Source organism: Bombina bombina, chromosome 7, assembly GCF_027579735.1.
Source record: "Bombina bombina isolate aBomBom1 chromosome 7, aBomBom1.pri, whole genome shotgun sequence".
Classification (NCBI taxonomy): domain Eukaryota; kingdom Metazoa; phylum Chordata; class Amphibia; order Anura; family Bombinatoridae; genus Bombina; species Bombina bombina.
The window spans coordinates 227003129-227018288 of record NC_069505.1 but is presented as its reverse complement, the minus strand read 5'-3'; the positions used below and the strand labels follow the sequence as shown (position 1 = coordinate 227018288).

At 40.5% G+C, this 15160-nt stretch overlaps 1 protein-coding gene across 4 annotated transcripts in view; it reads left to right on the top strand.

Annotated features, from left to right (window-relative positions):
- Positions 1-15160, top strand: part of PLEKHA7 (pleckstrin homology domain containing A7) — a 918161-nt gene that overhangs the window by 734481 nt on the left and 168520 nt on the right. For all 4 annotated transcript variants that reach the window (XM_053720631.1, XM_053720632.1, XM_053720630.1 and 1 more), the window contains one exon: positions 457-525. In XM_053720631.1, coding sequence (XP_053576606.1) covers positions 457-525 — 69 coding nt within the window. The remainder of the gene's footprint in view (positions 1-456; positions 526-15160) is intronic.

Genomic DNA, 15160 nt, shown 5'->3' with positions numbered 1-15160 from the left:
GCTCGCCAGAAACACGGGCCCTCAATCTCCATCTGGAGCTTGATAAATGGGCCCCCATATATTGATTTCATTTAGATTTTTCTTCTGCTCACTCACTTTGCATTTTGGTAACTGAGAAAAATAAATTACTAACATTTCTATTTTTGAAAGTATTCTGTACAGCATTTTTTCACATCTGCCCAAAACTTCTGCACAGTTGTTTGTGTGTATTTATTTATATATTGCTGTTGAACATTTCAATATGCCGGCTTTAAAATTCATCTATATATAGAAATGTTCAAAATGGCAAATACTCTTGTTTTTTACAAATATAAGTTATTTAGATGTTGCTTGCATGTGCCAAATGCTTAGCATCTCCCCGAAGCAGAGGTCGCCATTCTTCCACACACATGTGGTACAGCTTTAGTGGGTTTTGTTACAACAAAAGATAAATCTCTTATTTTCTTACAATTTTAGGTAACTGGAAGGGAGACGCTAAAGGATCGTGCGTCAAAGCCTGTCAGAGTCGCAGAAAGTGATGTTGATGTAAGTAAATGGGAACTATACAAAGAACTTTTTTTTTCTTTAAATTGAAACACAAACAAATGTGCATCCCCTTTAAGCACTTATGTTTATGGTAAGATGTATTAAAGGGATATCAAACCCAAATGTTTTCTTTCATGATGCAGATAGAGCAGAAATTTTAAGCAATTTTCTAATTTGCTCCTATTATAAATTTGTCTTTGTTCTCTTTGTATATTTATTTAGATAAACAGGAATGTGAGCTTTTGCCAGCCCATTTTTGGTTCAGCACCCTGGGTAGCTCTTGCTGATTGGTGGTTACAATTAGCCACCTCCTAAGCTTACATTCCTGCTTCTCAAATAAAGTTAGCAAGAGATCAAAGATAAACTGATATTAGGAGTAATTTAAAAAGTTGCTTAAAGGGACAGTCATGTCCAAAAAAACTTTCATATTTCAAATACGGCATGTCGCCACCAATTTTGCTTTGTTCTGTTGGTATTCTTAGTTGAAAGCTAAACCTAGGAAAGATCATATAATTATTTCTATGCCCTTGAAGGCCACCTCTTTTCACATACTTTTTTATTTGCTTTTAACAACAGGGGAGAGCTAGTTCATGTCAGCCATATAGAACACATTGTGATCACGTCAGTGGCTTGTGGCAGACACTGCACTAATTGGCTAAAATGAAAGTCAATAGATAATAAATAAAATGCCATGTGATCAGGGGGCTGTCAGAAGAGGGTTAGATACAAGGTAATCACAGAGGTAACGAGTGTTGGTTATGCAAAACTTGGGGAATGGGTAATAAAGGGATTATCTATCTTTATAAACAACAACAAATCTGGTATTGACTGTGCCTTTAAAATTGCTGATCTATCTAAATCGTGAAAGAAAAATGGGGTTAATATCCCTTTAAGTGTTTTTGCAAGCTGATTTAAAGGGACATTTAAATTCCTGGGTACTACTATGGCAGAATAGCTACTACTCAACAAGCTTTTGATTTTCCTTCTGTACTTGCAGCTTTGTTTAAATCTTTTCTCTTAGTTAACCCATTACAGAAGCTCTGCATCTTTGCACTAAATGCCGCCATCTTGTAGCAAGCGTGTTGTTACATTCTGTGATAGAAGCAGTGCCCTTACATGGCTTTTTAATAGCTGAAGCTTGGTGCAAAAATATATAGCTTCTGCTCTGTATTGTGCACTCTAAACTGAAGTGCGCAGAAATACTTGTCAAGCAGGCAACAATATCACAGATCTGTTTTTGTCTAATCCAAGATGGCGGCGCCCCGTGTGAAGATGCAGAGTTTCATTAACCAGCACTTGTAAAGATGTTAAAAAAGAGAACAGCTCTGAAGAGAGCTGTAGGCACAAGATGAAAAATAATGGTGTCTGAAATGTAACCAAAGTAAAGTAGTTGTATCCAGTTGTTTAATGTTCCTTTAAAATGCCTTTTATAGAAAACAAGCCAAAAAATGTAATTTGCTTTATATACAGTGTAGGACAAGTAAATGTTGTATCTGCCTAGGGGCGTGTTCACTCATAGAGCATCTGTCAGTCTCATAAAGAGGTGCAATATTATAGTCCTCTCCTTATTACCTCAATATCGGGGACAGTAATAATGTGTGGGGTGTCATGAATGCACAGAATAAAAGCATGTTAATGAGCAAATATAATCTGTCCCAAGGTAATCCAGAGGTGACCTATTTTATATACTGGATCCCAGCTTTCCCACTATAGCTTTAGGACTGCTTTCATTTGCACAAAATAAAAATTGTCATTAAGTTATTAGATTTCTTAGTAAAGCATATATGTGAAAAGAGTAAGATATTTGTCTGGGAATATTCTTTTTGAACCTTCCGGTATGTTCGTGTTCATTAGGAAAAAGAAAAGAAATGTTTTTAGCGGTAAAGTTTATTTGCAAGCTCAGTACACAAGTTAATAAAAGTTCTAATGAACTGAAACTCTCAAATGCATGATTTCTCTGCAACCCGATCTCTTAAAGTTTACATCATTTTGGAATCTTCCCAATTTCATTGGTATTAAACCTTAGAAGACAACAAAAAAGGAGATAAAATCTGCCTTTAAACCAACATTTCTTGACAATTGATAAACTCGCCCTATTGTTCAAGAAACAATTGTATTTCTTTCTAATGACACAGTGAGTCCACAGATCATCAATTTTCAAGCTTGATGATTTTTGTGGAACAAATTTGCAAGACTGCAACTTGGTCTTCTCTGCTTTTTTTCCGAATTTTTCAAAGTTGTATACTTTTGCCTCGGCTGAGTTTTTTCTTTTGAAGAAAGGATTTGCAAGCAGTGGTGCCTTCTGTTTAGGTTACCTGTCTTGCCCTCCCTTATCATTTGTGTCCTCTAGCTTGGGTATTGATTCCCAACAGTAATTGATGATCCGTGGACTCACTGTGTCATTAGAAAGAAAACAAAATTTATGCTTACCTGATACATTTCTTTCTTTCTTGACACGGTGAGTCCACGGCCCTCCCTGTTTTTCAAACAGTTTTTTTATATAAACCTCAGGCACCTCTGCACCTTGTGTTATTTCCTTTCTCTCCTTTTCCTTCGGTCGAATGACTGGGGGTTGTGGGAAGGGAAGTGATACTTAACAGCTTTGCTGTGGTGCTCTTTGCCTCCTCCTGCTGGCCAGGAGTGATATTCCCAACAGTAATTGATGATCCGTTGACTCACTGTGTCAAGAAAGAAAGAAATGTATCAGATAAGCATAAATTTTGTTTTTTCAAAATTAATTTTAACATCATGCTGTTAATAGTATCTTGAGGTCTAACAATTTACTAGAGATTTGAAATAGTGTTTGTTTTTTTATTTCCAACCTTTTATAATCAGACTTTGGCCTACTAATATCACCAAATTAATACATTTTTGACTCCCGTTCTTTAGAACTCTGAGCTGAATCAGGAAATAAGAAAAATTGTTTGGCCCAGAATGTTCTAACCTTCGAACACACATAAAAACAATGCAACAAATCAACTTCCAAAGCACTCCTAGAGCAGAATCCCATTTGACAGACGGTTTATTAAGACACTTAAGATATTGAGAGCATAAGTTTATAGGAGAAATAAACTGAATGTTTACCCATCTTATAGAATTATGTGAAACATGTAGGTCTTGATTCTGAAGAAGAAACCAGCAATAATGCCTTGCTTGAAAATAGACCTATGTATATTTGGAATGTGAAATGGATTTTGTAATTCAGAAAAAGATTTAATTTATTGAACTTAATTAAATGAGACGTAGTTATGTCCTTTAGCACCCATATTTTAAAAACGTCTGATTCTATTCCAGGAATAAAGTTATGGTTAACTTGTAGTGGAAGAGAAGACAAGATCTTAAATGTCAAATTTAAATATTTGAGTAATTTAAACCAGACTAACATAGTATCCCTGAAAATGTGTTTTTCTTTCCAGTGGCAGGGAGAGTCCACAAATCCATGCAATTACTAGTGGGAATTCAACTTCTGGCCACAAGGTGGAGGCAAAGAACACCCCAGCAAAAGCTTCATGTATCCTCCCACTACTCACAATCCCCAGTCATTCTTTGCCTGTATAACATTATAGGTGATGTGCGTAGAAGGTGTCTGAAGAAATCAAGTTGTTAATCCTTTAATGGGTACTTTTCCCTGCAAGCAAGGATTGGGGTTATGCTGTGTCTATGTAATTGTCTTTAGTAAGAGTAATGGTGGCTTTTAGCAATTGGAAGATGGCAATGTAGTCTTTGCTTACCTTCCAACATTTTTGCTACCCCTATATAGAAAACCAGGGTTGGTTTACTCTGTTTTTTCTTTATCTACTGGTCTATGTCAGTGAGGATTCTGTCACACCTGTTTGCTGTACCTGCCCTACAGTGGATCCACAGGTTAGTGTTTTTACCTTCTAGATGAGAAGGATGCAGCACTTAGGAGTTCCTTGTTTTGAAGGGGAAAAAGGGATACTTAGAGAACAAGGTGGATCCTTATTGGACTGAAAATCTCTTTTAAAGGTTGGGGATTTATTGGGCAGCAGACTTCAGGGCACTGTTCTGTCATTTTAAGGCTTGTTTGATTTTGTCTGTGGGGATTTGTTTGCACAAGTTTACCTTTTATTTAGTTTGGGTAATATCTCTTTAAGAAAGTTGTTGGACCGCACCTTACTTTTGAATTTGCGATCATGTGACCGCTCTGTTACTTCCTGAGTGCTGAACAGTTTGTTTCTAGCCGGCTGTTTGGAAGCCGGATTTTCAAGGAGACAGACCGGATTTTCTAGCATTAGATCGTTTTTCCTTCCTGTCGCTTCTTTCTGATGTTTGCAGCCTTTTAGGATCTGCAGTTTGAACCGGATTTATCTGTTGGTGTGGATTGGATTCCTGGTTACCGGTTGGGTGAGTCTCTCAGGCATGGCTGGGGTGTAGAGGTGCCGGTTTTAATAATTATTTATCTAGCTTAGAATTTTATTCTAATTTTTTATATTGAAATTAGAGTATAAGGGAAATAAAGGGCTATTTTATTTTTACTATGGATGCCGATCTGAAGCTTTCTCTGCCATTTGATAAATGTCTTTATTGTGCAGATGCCCACCTCCTGTGAAATTTTCTTCACCTTACCTTAATAAGTTTTTATTATCTAAGGAGAAATATTCCTTATCTGAGCCTTCTTTTTCTCAGAATAATGCTGTTCAGGGGTTGTTTTAGCCTTCCTTTAACATGTCCCAGTCTTTGACATATTCACATGCAGTGCCCTGTGGTTCCTCTCAGTCAGTCTCTGGGAGTGTTTGTTTGCCTAAAGAATTTTGCTTTGCAGTTGACTTCTGCAGTTTCTGCAGCCCTAAGTGCTTTACCTAGTTCTGGTAAAAGGAAGAGGAAATCTAAGAACATTTCTTTGGGTTTTGATTCCGCCAAGTCTTTCTCAGTTATCTAACGAGGATCACTCCTCTGCAGCATCTGAGGGCGAGATCTCTGATTCAGAATCTGCAGTTCCTAGTACAAAAGATTCTGAGGAGGTTAATTTTAGATTTAAACTGGAGCATCTCCATTTACTTTTGAAGGAGGTTTTAGCTACTTTGTATGATTCTGAAACTGTTGCAGAGGCTCCTAAAATGGCTAGTAAACTGAATAGAGTTTTTAATGTCAAACCTAAATCTGTGAAGGTTTTTACTTTCCAGATCGCATGTCTGACATTAAATATCAGGAGTAGGAGAAGCCGGGTGTTCCTTTTAACCCATTTCCTCTGTTTAAAAAGATGTTTCCTGTGGCTGATGCAATACAAGATCTGTGGCTCACTGTTCCTAGAGTATAGGGTGCTATATCTACCTTAGCCAGGAGAACTCTCCTCTTGATTTCACGATTACCCACATCATAATTCCTCTCTGCAGGAGTTTAGAAAAAAGGCTACAGGGTGCAACTTGGAAGTTGAAGGATCCCTTTGGGTTAAGACTTCTCCAGCTCCAATCTCAGAGGTGTTAACCTCTAAAGTGAACTGTAGGTCACGATCAGGATGGCAGAGCACAGGAGCAGAACAAAAGGCTTTTTTTCAGAAGACAGAAGGCATTCATGGCTTCAGTAGGCCAATTTTTGCAGTCTTTGTTCCGTTTAGTCAACTCAGTGAGTGGAGCAACTATCTAAGAAAAGTTCTTTATAAATCTGCGGTAATAATTGGAGAACCCCAAGAATCTCTGTAGTTCCTTTAATGAAGTTGGTTGAGGTCATTCCAGAACTTCTGTGAGTTTAGAAGGATCTATGGCAAAACCCTCCTATGTGATGACATAACAAAGGAACTGAATCTGGACTTGATTGGACTCACATTTCTCCAGTTTGGCTACCTGAGAATTGACTCTGAGGCGGAGAAGTACTTGTCTCACGTGTTCATGATGCTCCTCTAGGGTAGAAGAGAAAATAAGGATATCATCCAGGTAGACGATGACAGTGCGATTGAGGAGGTCACGGAAGACATCGTTGACTGCAGGGGCATTATACAGCTCAAAGGGCATTACAAGGTATTCGTAATGCCCTGATCTCGTGTTGAAGCCAGTCTTCCATTCATGCCCTGGGAAGATCCGAATAAGATTGTACACCTCACGTAGGTCCAGCTTGGTGAAGTAGCGAGCATTCTGAAGTGAATCGTAGAGTTCAGTAATCGAAGGAATGGGATAGCAAATCTTGATAGTGATGTTGTTTAGGGCTCTGTAGTCAATACAGGGTCTGAGCCCACCATCCTTCTTACTGACAAAAAAAGAAGCCAGCCCTGGCAGGAGAAGAGGAAGGGTGAATAAAACCTTCAGCTAGGTTTTCTTGAATATAGTCCTCCATGGACTTGGTTTCAGCTTTGGAGAGTGCATAAATCCTCCCTATAGGAAGTGGGGCTCCAGGAAAGTGGTCAATTTTACAGTCATAAGGATGGTGGGGTGGCAGCACATCAGCTGCTTTCTTTTCAAACATATCTGAGAAATCTGCATATACTGAGGGAAGGCTTGAAGGGGTCTGTAGACTGACTATGGGGATGCGGATCAGAGGAGTAACCTTAGCACGGCAGGAGTAGAAGCTGGATGTACCCCAGGAGCACAACTGTCCCTCAGCCCAGTCGAACTGTGGATTGTGTATACGAAGCCAAGGAAGACCAAGGATGACAGGTTGTGCTGGAGAATGAATGACATCGAACTGCAACTGTTCGGTATGAAGGACTCCCACAGTTAAGGTTAGGGGTGTTGATTCAAAATGGATTAAACCTGATCCAAGGTGAGTGCCATCCAGAGTAGTTATCTTGAGACATTGTTTTTTCTGCAAAAGAGGCAAGCCTGCCTGAATCATAAAACCATGATCAAGAAAATTTCCAGCTGCCTGAATCAATAAAGGCTTGAGTGTGGACAGAATTCTAGAGGAAGGTCAGGGTAATGGGTACCAGGATCCGAGAGGAGTGAGGGAATTTAGTAGTGACCATGCTTAGAGGTACCCCAATATTATCCTCTAAGCATTGGCTTTTCACAGCAGAATATCACAGTTCTTAAGCTGGTGTGAGTTAGAACCACAATAGAAACAAAATCTCAATCTCCTTCTCTGTCTTTCTGATTCAGAGGGCTTGAGGGAGGAGAGATCCATGGGTTCCTCTACAGAGGATCTAGAGACCGGACGAGTAAGAGGACGAGAGGGAAGGATTCTACGAGTCCTGTCTCTCTCAGCTTGTCTCTCCTGGAAGTGAGAATCTAGACTGATACAAAGTGATATAAATCCATCCAGGGAAGAAGGAACATCATAAGTAAGTTTGTCCTTGATGCGTTCATGCAAACCTCTCCTAAAGGCCGCCTTGAGTGCACTGCTGTCCCAACTGAAGTGCCAAGGTTCGAAACTCGATGGCATATTGTGCCACAATCCTATTGCTCTGGCTGATATCTGAGAGAGTATTCTGCAGCAGAAGCGCTACCAGAAGTCCCAAACACAGAAGATAATGCAGTAATGAAAGCATCAGCATCGTTCAGGAGTTGAGCGCTCTGTTCCAAATGGGGGGAGACCCAGGCCAGGGCCTTATCTTTCAATAAAGAAATGATAAAGGTAACATTTGACTGATGAGGCTGGAAGGTGTGAGGATCATTGCGAAAGTGCAGCCTGCACTGGTTAAGAAAACAGTCAGTAGTTCCATCGTACTTGTGAGGCAAAGGTATCCGGGGTATGTTTCAAGAAGCAGGGGAAGAGGATGCAGAACTGGCTGCTGGGATTGGCTGCGCAACAACAGGAGTAGCGTTCTTTGGGTTCCCAGCATCTGTCCCTGAAGATAGACTGCTCTTGCAACCTCATTTGGATCCATGGCCCAAGTATAATGTAATGCTCGTGGGATATTCCTCTATCAAACCAAACTTGGTCAGTAGTCTTCTTATCCCGGCGTCAAGTGGAGTGATGGGAAATATCCCAGAGCAGAGAAAGTTAATAAAATGAGGTAAGCAGTACTCACAGAAGTCAGGGCAGTCCTTAGCGGCAATAGGAAGGAAATCCGGCAGTATAGCAGTTCAGGGGTAAACCAATAGAATGGTTAGACAAGCAGGGTTCAGAAATGGTATATCAATCCAGCAGTTTAGGGTTAACAGGCAGAGTGGTCAGACAAGCAGAGTTCAGCAACATTATATCAATCCAGCAGTTAGGGGTTAACAGGCAGAGTGGTCAGACAAGCAGAGTTCAGCAACAGAATATCAAGCCAGCATACAGTAGCAATACCACCCAGGAGCAAGTAACACCTATACTTGGGCATAGGTGAGAGGAACTGAGGCACATACATAGGGACTCTTTGCACAACAGGAGAATCCGGAACCAGCATTACAAGAGGGGCCAGCAGATGATGATGATGATACTAATGTTTCTTCATCAGGGTTTGCAATGGAAACCAATTGCTAGTATTGCGACACTTGCTAGTGCAGCCTCTTATTGGTGTGACTCATTGTCTGATCTAATTTCAGAGGAGACTACTATAGAGGAAATCAAGTATAGGATCAAGGCTCTAAAGCTGGCTAATACTTTTATCTGTGATGCCAGTATGCAAGTTGTTATGCTGGGAGCCAAGATTTCTAGTTTTGCGATACTAGCCCGCAGAGCCCTTTGGTTAAAGTCTTGGTCTTCCAAATCCAAGCTTCTGTCTCTTTTTTTGGTCCTGGTCTGGCAGAGATCATTTCCACGGCTACTGGTGGAAAGGGAGTCTTTTTACCACAGGATAAGAAGAATAGACCCAAGGGTTGTCAGACTTCTAATTTTCATTCCTTTCATAACTTCAAGGGGCAGAGATATTCCTCATATTCTAAGCTGAGCAAGCCAAGACTTCTTGGAGAGCTAGCCATCCCTGGAACAAGGGTAAGCAATCCAGAAAGCCTTCCGCTGATGCTAAGTCAGTATGAAGGGGCTTCCCCCGATACAGTTCTAATTCAGGTAGGGGCAGGCTTTTCTTCTTTCAGCATGCTTGGATTCACAATGTTCCAGATCCTTGGGCAGTGGATGTAGTCTCCCAGGGATACAGGATAGGATTCAAATCTTGTCCCCCAGGACCAGATTCCTCTTATCAAGCTTATCTGCTAACCAGGTAAAAAGAGAGACCTTCTTAGGTTGCGTAAGGGATTTGTCCTCTCTGGGAGTGATTATCCCAGTTCCTCTAGCAGAACAGGGTCAGGGATTTTATTCAAATCTTTTTGTGGTTCCCAAGGATTAAGGGAACTTTTCGACCCATTCTAGACCAAGTCTCTCAACAAGTTTCTCAAAGTCCCGTCCATCAAAATGGAGACTATTCGTTCTATTCTCCCTCTAATTCAGGAGAGTCAGTTTATGACCACCATAGACCTAAAGGATGCATATATTCATGTGCCTATTCACAGGGAACATTTAAAATTCCTGAGGTTCGCTTTTTTGTATCAACATTTTCAATTTGTAGCCCTGCCTTTCGGCCTTGCGACTGCTCCTCAAATCTTTACAAAGGTTCTAGGTGCTCTTTTTTGACTGTGCCCAGATCTCTAGGGATTGCAGTGGCTCCTTACCTGGATGATATATTGGTCCAGGCTCCATCTTTTCATTTAGCAAGATCCCATACAGATTCCCTGTTAGCTATTCTCCCCTCTCACGGGTGGAAGGTAAATCTAGGGAAAAGTTCCTTGGTGCCAAGTACCAGGGTATGTTTCCTGGGGACAATCATAGACTCAGTATCTAAGAAGATTTTTTTGACGGAGGTCAGAAAACTCAAGCTTCTGGAGGCCTGTCGTTCTCTTCAGTCCTCTGTTGGTCAATCAGTGGCTGTATGCATGGAAGTAATTGGTGTCATGGTGGCATCCATGGACATTATTCCGTTTGCTCACTTCTATCTGAGAGCTCTACAGTTATGTATGCTCAATCTATGTAACGGAGACCTCTCGGATCTCTCTCAGAGGATAGCTTTAGATTCTCAGACAAGGATTTCTCTGTCTTGGTGGATCTCCCAAGACCATTTGTCTCAGGGGACTTGTTTCCTGAGACCTTCTTGGGAGATTGTGACAATGGATGCTAGCCTGTTAGGCTTAGGAGCAGTTTGGGGGTCCCTAAGAGCTCTGGTGATTTGGACTTAGGAGTCGTCTGCCCTCCCTATAAATAACCTAGAATTGAGAGCAATTCTCAATGCTCTAACAGCTTGGCCTCAACTGAGTTTGGTCCAGTTTATCAGATTTCAATCCGACAACATCACTTCTGTGGCGTATATCAACCACCAAGGAGGAACTCGGAGTTTCACAATTGTCATCTCTTTGCCATTTATATCCCAGGGGTGGACAACTGGGAAGTAGATTATCTAAGCAGGCAGGTGTTTCATCCAGGGGAATGGGCTCTCCATCCGGAAGTTTTCTCGATGTTAACCCTCAAATGGGGAGCTGGATCTGATGGTATCTCATCTAAACGCCAAGCTTCCAAAATACAGAACATGATCAAGAGCTCCTCAAGCAGCTCTGGTAGATGCCCTGGCAGTGCCATTGGCTTTCGGTCTAGTTTATCTGTTTCCTCCAGTTGCCCTCCTTCCTCTAGTGATAGCTCATTTCAAACAGGAGCAGGCTTCAGTGATTTTAATAGCTCCAGCATGGCCTCGCAGAACTTGGTTTGCGGACCTAGTGAAGATGTCATTTCCCCTGTGGAGATTGCCTCTGAGGAAGGATCTTCTTCTCCAGGGTCCCTTCCCCCATCCGAACTTAGTCTCTCTGAAGCTGACTGCTTGGAGATTGAACACATACGCCTAGATTTAGAGTTTGGCGGTAGCCGTCAAAACCAGCGTTAGAGGCTCCTAACACTGGTTTTTACCGCCCGCTGGTATTTGGAGTCAGTCATTAACCCTTTAAGGACACAGCCTTCAGTTTGCTCAATTGTTTTATGACGGAAAAATTCCGTCATATGTTCTTAAGAGGTTAAAGGGTCTAACGCTCACTTTGCAGCCGCGACTTTTCCATACCACAGATCCCCCTACGCCAATTGCGTATCCCATCTTTTCAATGGGATCTTTCTAACGCTGGTATTTAGAGTCTTGGCTGAAGTGAGCGTTAGAAATCTAACGACAAGACTCCAGCCGCAGAAAAAAGTCAGGAGTTAAGAGCTTTCTGGGCTAACGCCGGTTCATAAAGCTCTTAACTACTGTGCTCTAAAGTATACTAAACCCATAAACTACCTATGCACCCCTAAACCGAGGCTCCCCCACATCGCCGCCACTCGATTAAATTTTTTTAACCCCTAATCTGCCGACCGCACACCGCCGCCAGCTACGTTATACTTATGTACCCCTAATCTGCTGCCCCTAACACCGCCGACACCTACATAATATTTATTAGCCCCTAATCTGCCTCCCCCAATGTCGCCGCCACCTACCTACACTTATTAACCCCTAATCTGCCGACCGGACCTCACCGATACTATAATAAAGTTATTAACCCCTAATCCGCCTCACTCCCGCCTCAATAACCCTATAATAAATAGTATTAACCCCTAATCTGCCCTCCCTAACATCACCAACACCTAACTTCAAGTATTAACCCCTAATCTGCCGACCAGACCTCGCCGCTACTATAATAAATTTATTAACCCCTAAAGCTAAGTCTAACCCTAACACTAACAACCCCCTAAGTTAAATATAATTATTATCTAACTAAATAAATTAACTCTTATTAAATAAATTAATCCTATTTAAAGCTAAATACTTACCTCTAAAATAAACCGTAATATAGCTACAATATAAATTATAATTATATTGTAGCTATTTTAGGATTAATATTTATTTTACAGGCAACTTTGTATTTATTTTAACCAGGTACAATAGCTATTAAATAGTTAATAACTATTTAATAGTTACCTAGTTAAAATAATTACAAAATTACCTGTAAAATAAATCCTAACCTAAGTTACAATTAAACCTAACACTACACTATCAATAAATTAATTAAATAAAATACCTACAAGCAAATACAATTAAATAAACTAACTAAAGTACAAAAAATAAAAAAAGAACTAAGTTACAAAAAATAAAAAAATATTTACAAACATTAGAAAAATATTACAACAATTTTAAACTAATTACACCTACTCTAAGCCCCCTAATAAAATAACAAAGCCCCCCAAAATAAAAAAATGCCCTACCCTATTCTAAAATTAAAATAGAAAAGCTCTTTTACCTTACCAGCCCTTAAAAGGGCCCTTTGCGGGGCATGCCCCAAAGAATTCAGCTCTTTTGCCTGTAAAAAAAAAACCATACAATACCCCCCCCAACATTACAACCCACATACCCCTAATCTAACCCAAACCCCCCCTTAAATAAACCTAACACTAAGCCCCTGAAGATCTTCCTTCCTTATCTTCACCACACCGGGTATCAGCGATCCGTCCAGGCTCCGATGTCTTGATCCAAGCCCAAGCGGGGGGCTGAAGACATCCATCCTCCGGCTGAAGTCTTGATCCAAGCGGACAGAAGAGGACATCCGGACCGGCAAACATCTTCATCCAGGAGGCATCTTCTATGTTCTTCCATCCGATGACGACCGGCTCCATCTTGAAGACCTCCAGCGCGGATCCATCCTGTTCTTCCGACGACTAGACAACGAATGAAGGTTCCTTTAAGGGACATCATCCAAGATGGCGTCCCTCGAATTCCGATTGGCTGATAGGATTCTATCAGCCAATCGGAATTAAGGTAGGAAAATTCTGATTGGCTGATGGAATCAGCCAATCAGAATCAAGTTCAATCCGATTGGCTGATCCGATCAGCCAATCAGATTGAGCTCGCATTCTATTGGCTGATCGGAACAGCCAATAGAATGTGAGCTCAATCTGATTGGCTGATTGGATCAGCCAATCGGATTGAACTTGAATCTGATTGGCCGATTCCATCAGCCAATTAGAATTTTCCTACCTTAATTCCGATTGGCTGATAGAATCCTATCAGCCAATTGGAATTCGAGGGACGCCATCTTGGATGACGTCCCTTAAAGGAACCTTCATTCGTCGTCTAGTCGTCGGAAGAAGAGGATGGATCCGCGCTGGAGGTCTTCAAGATGGAGCCGGTCGTCATCGGATGGAAGAACATAGAAGATGCCTCCTGGATGAAGATGTTTGCTGGTCCGGATGTCCTCTTCTGCCCGCTTGGATCAAGACTTCAGCCGGAGGATGGATGTCTTCAGCCGCCCGCTTGGGCTTGGATCAAGACATCGGAGCCTGGACGGATCGCTGATACCCGGTGTGGTGAAGATAAGGTAGGAAGATCTTCAGGGGCTTAGTGTTAGGTTTATTTAAGGGGGGTTTGGGTTAGATTAGGGGTATGTGGGTGGTGGGTTGTAATGTTGGGGGGGTATTGTATGTTTTTTTTCCAGGCAAAAGAGCTGAATTCTTTGGGGCATGCCCCGCAAATGGCCCTTTTAAGGGCTGGTAAGGTAAAAGAGCTTTTCTATTTTAATTTTAGAATAGGGTAGGGCATTTTTTTTATTTTGGGGGGCTTTGTTATTTTATTAGGGGGCTTAGAGTAGGTGTAATTAGTTTAAAATTGTTGTAATATTTTTCTAATGTTTGTAAATATTTTTTTATTTTTTGTAACTTAGTTCTTTTTTATTTTTTGTACTTTAGTTTTAATTGTAGGTATTTTATTTAATTAATTTATTGATAGTGTAGTGTTAGGTTTAATTGTAGATAATTGTAGGTATTTTATTTAATTAATTTATTGCTAGTGTAGTGTTAGGTTTAATTGTAACTTAGGTTAGGATTTATTTTACAGGTAATTTTGTAATTATTTTAACTAGGTAGCTATTAAATAGTTATTAACTATTTAATAGCTATTGTACCTGGTTAAAATAAATACAAAGTTACCTGTAAAGTAAATATAAATCCTAAAATAGCTACTATATAATTATAATTTATATTGTAGCTATATTAGGGTTTATTTTACAGGTAAGTATTTAGCTTTAAATAGGAATAATTTATTTAATAAGAGTTAATTTATTTCGTTAGAATAAAATTATATTTAACTTAGGGGAGTGTTAGGGTTATGGTTAGACTTAGCTTTAGGGGTTAATACATTTATTATAGTAGCGGTGAGGTCCGGTCGGCAGATTAGGGGTTAATAATTGTAGGTAGGTGGAGGCGACGTTGTGGGGGGCAGATTAGGGGTTAATAAATATAATATAGGGGTCGGCGGTGTTATAGGCAGCAGATTAGGGATACATAGGGATAATGTAGGTTGCGGCGGTGTACGGAGTCGCAGATTAGGGGTTAATAATAATATGCAGGGGTCAGCAATAGCGGGGGCGGCAGATTAGAGGTTAATAAGTGTAAGGTTAGGGGTGTTTAGACTCGGGGTACATGTTAGAGTGTTAGGTGCAGACTTAGGAAGTGTTTCCCCCATAGGAAACAATGGGGCTGCGTTTTTTTTTTTTCATTTTTGGAAACATCAGGCACCTCTATAACCTCTATAACCCTTTGTGTAGCCTGGGTGCAAATATAGAAAGCATATATAACAGATGACAAATGCACTCTCAGGACTTACACAAACTTCTTTATTGGAACGTTTTCGGGGTTCACAACCCCTTCATCAGCATGCTATATATATATATGTGTGTGTGTGTGTGTGTGTGTGTCTGTGTATATATATTGACATGTGAGTGTGTATATATGTATATATATATATGTATATATATATATACAC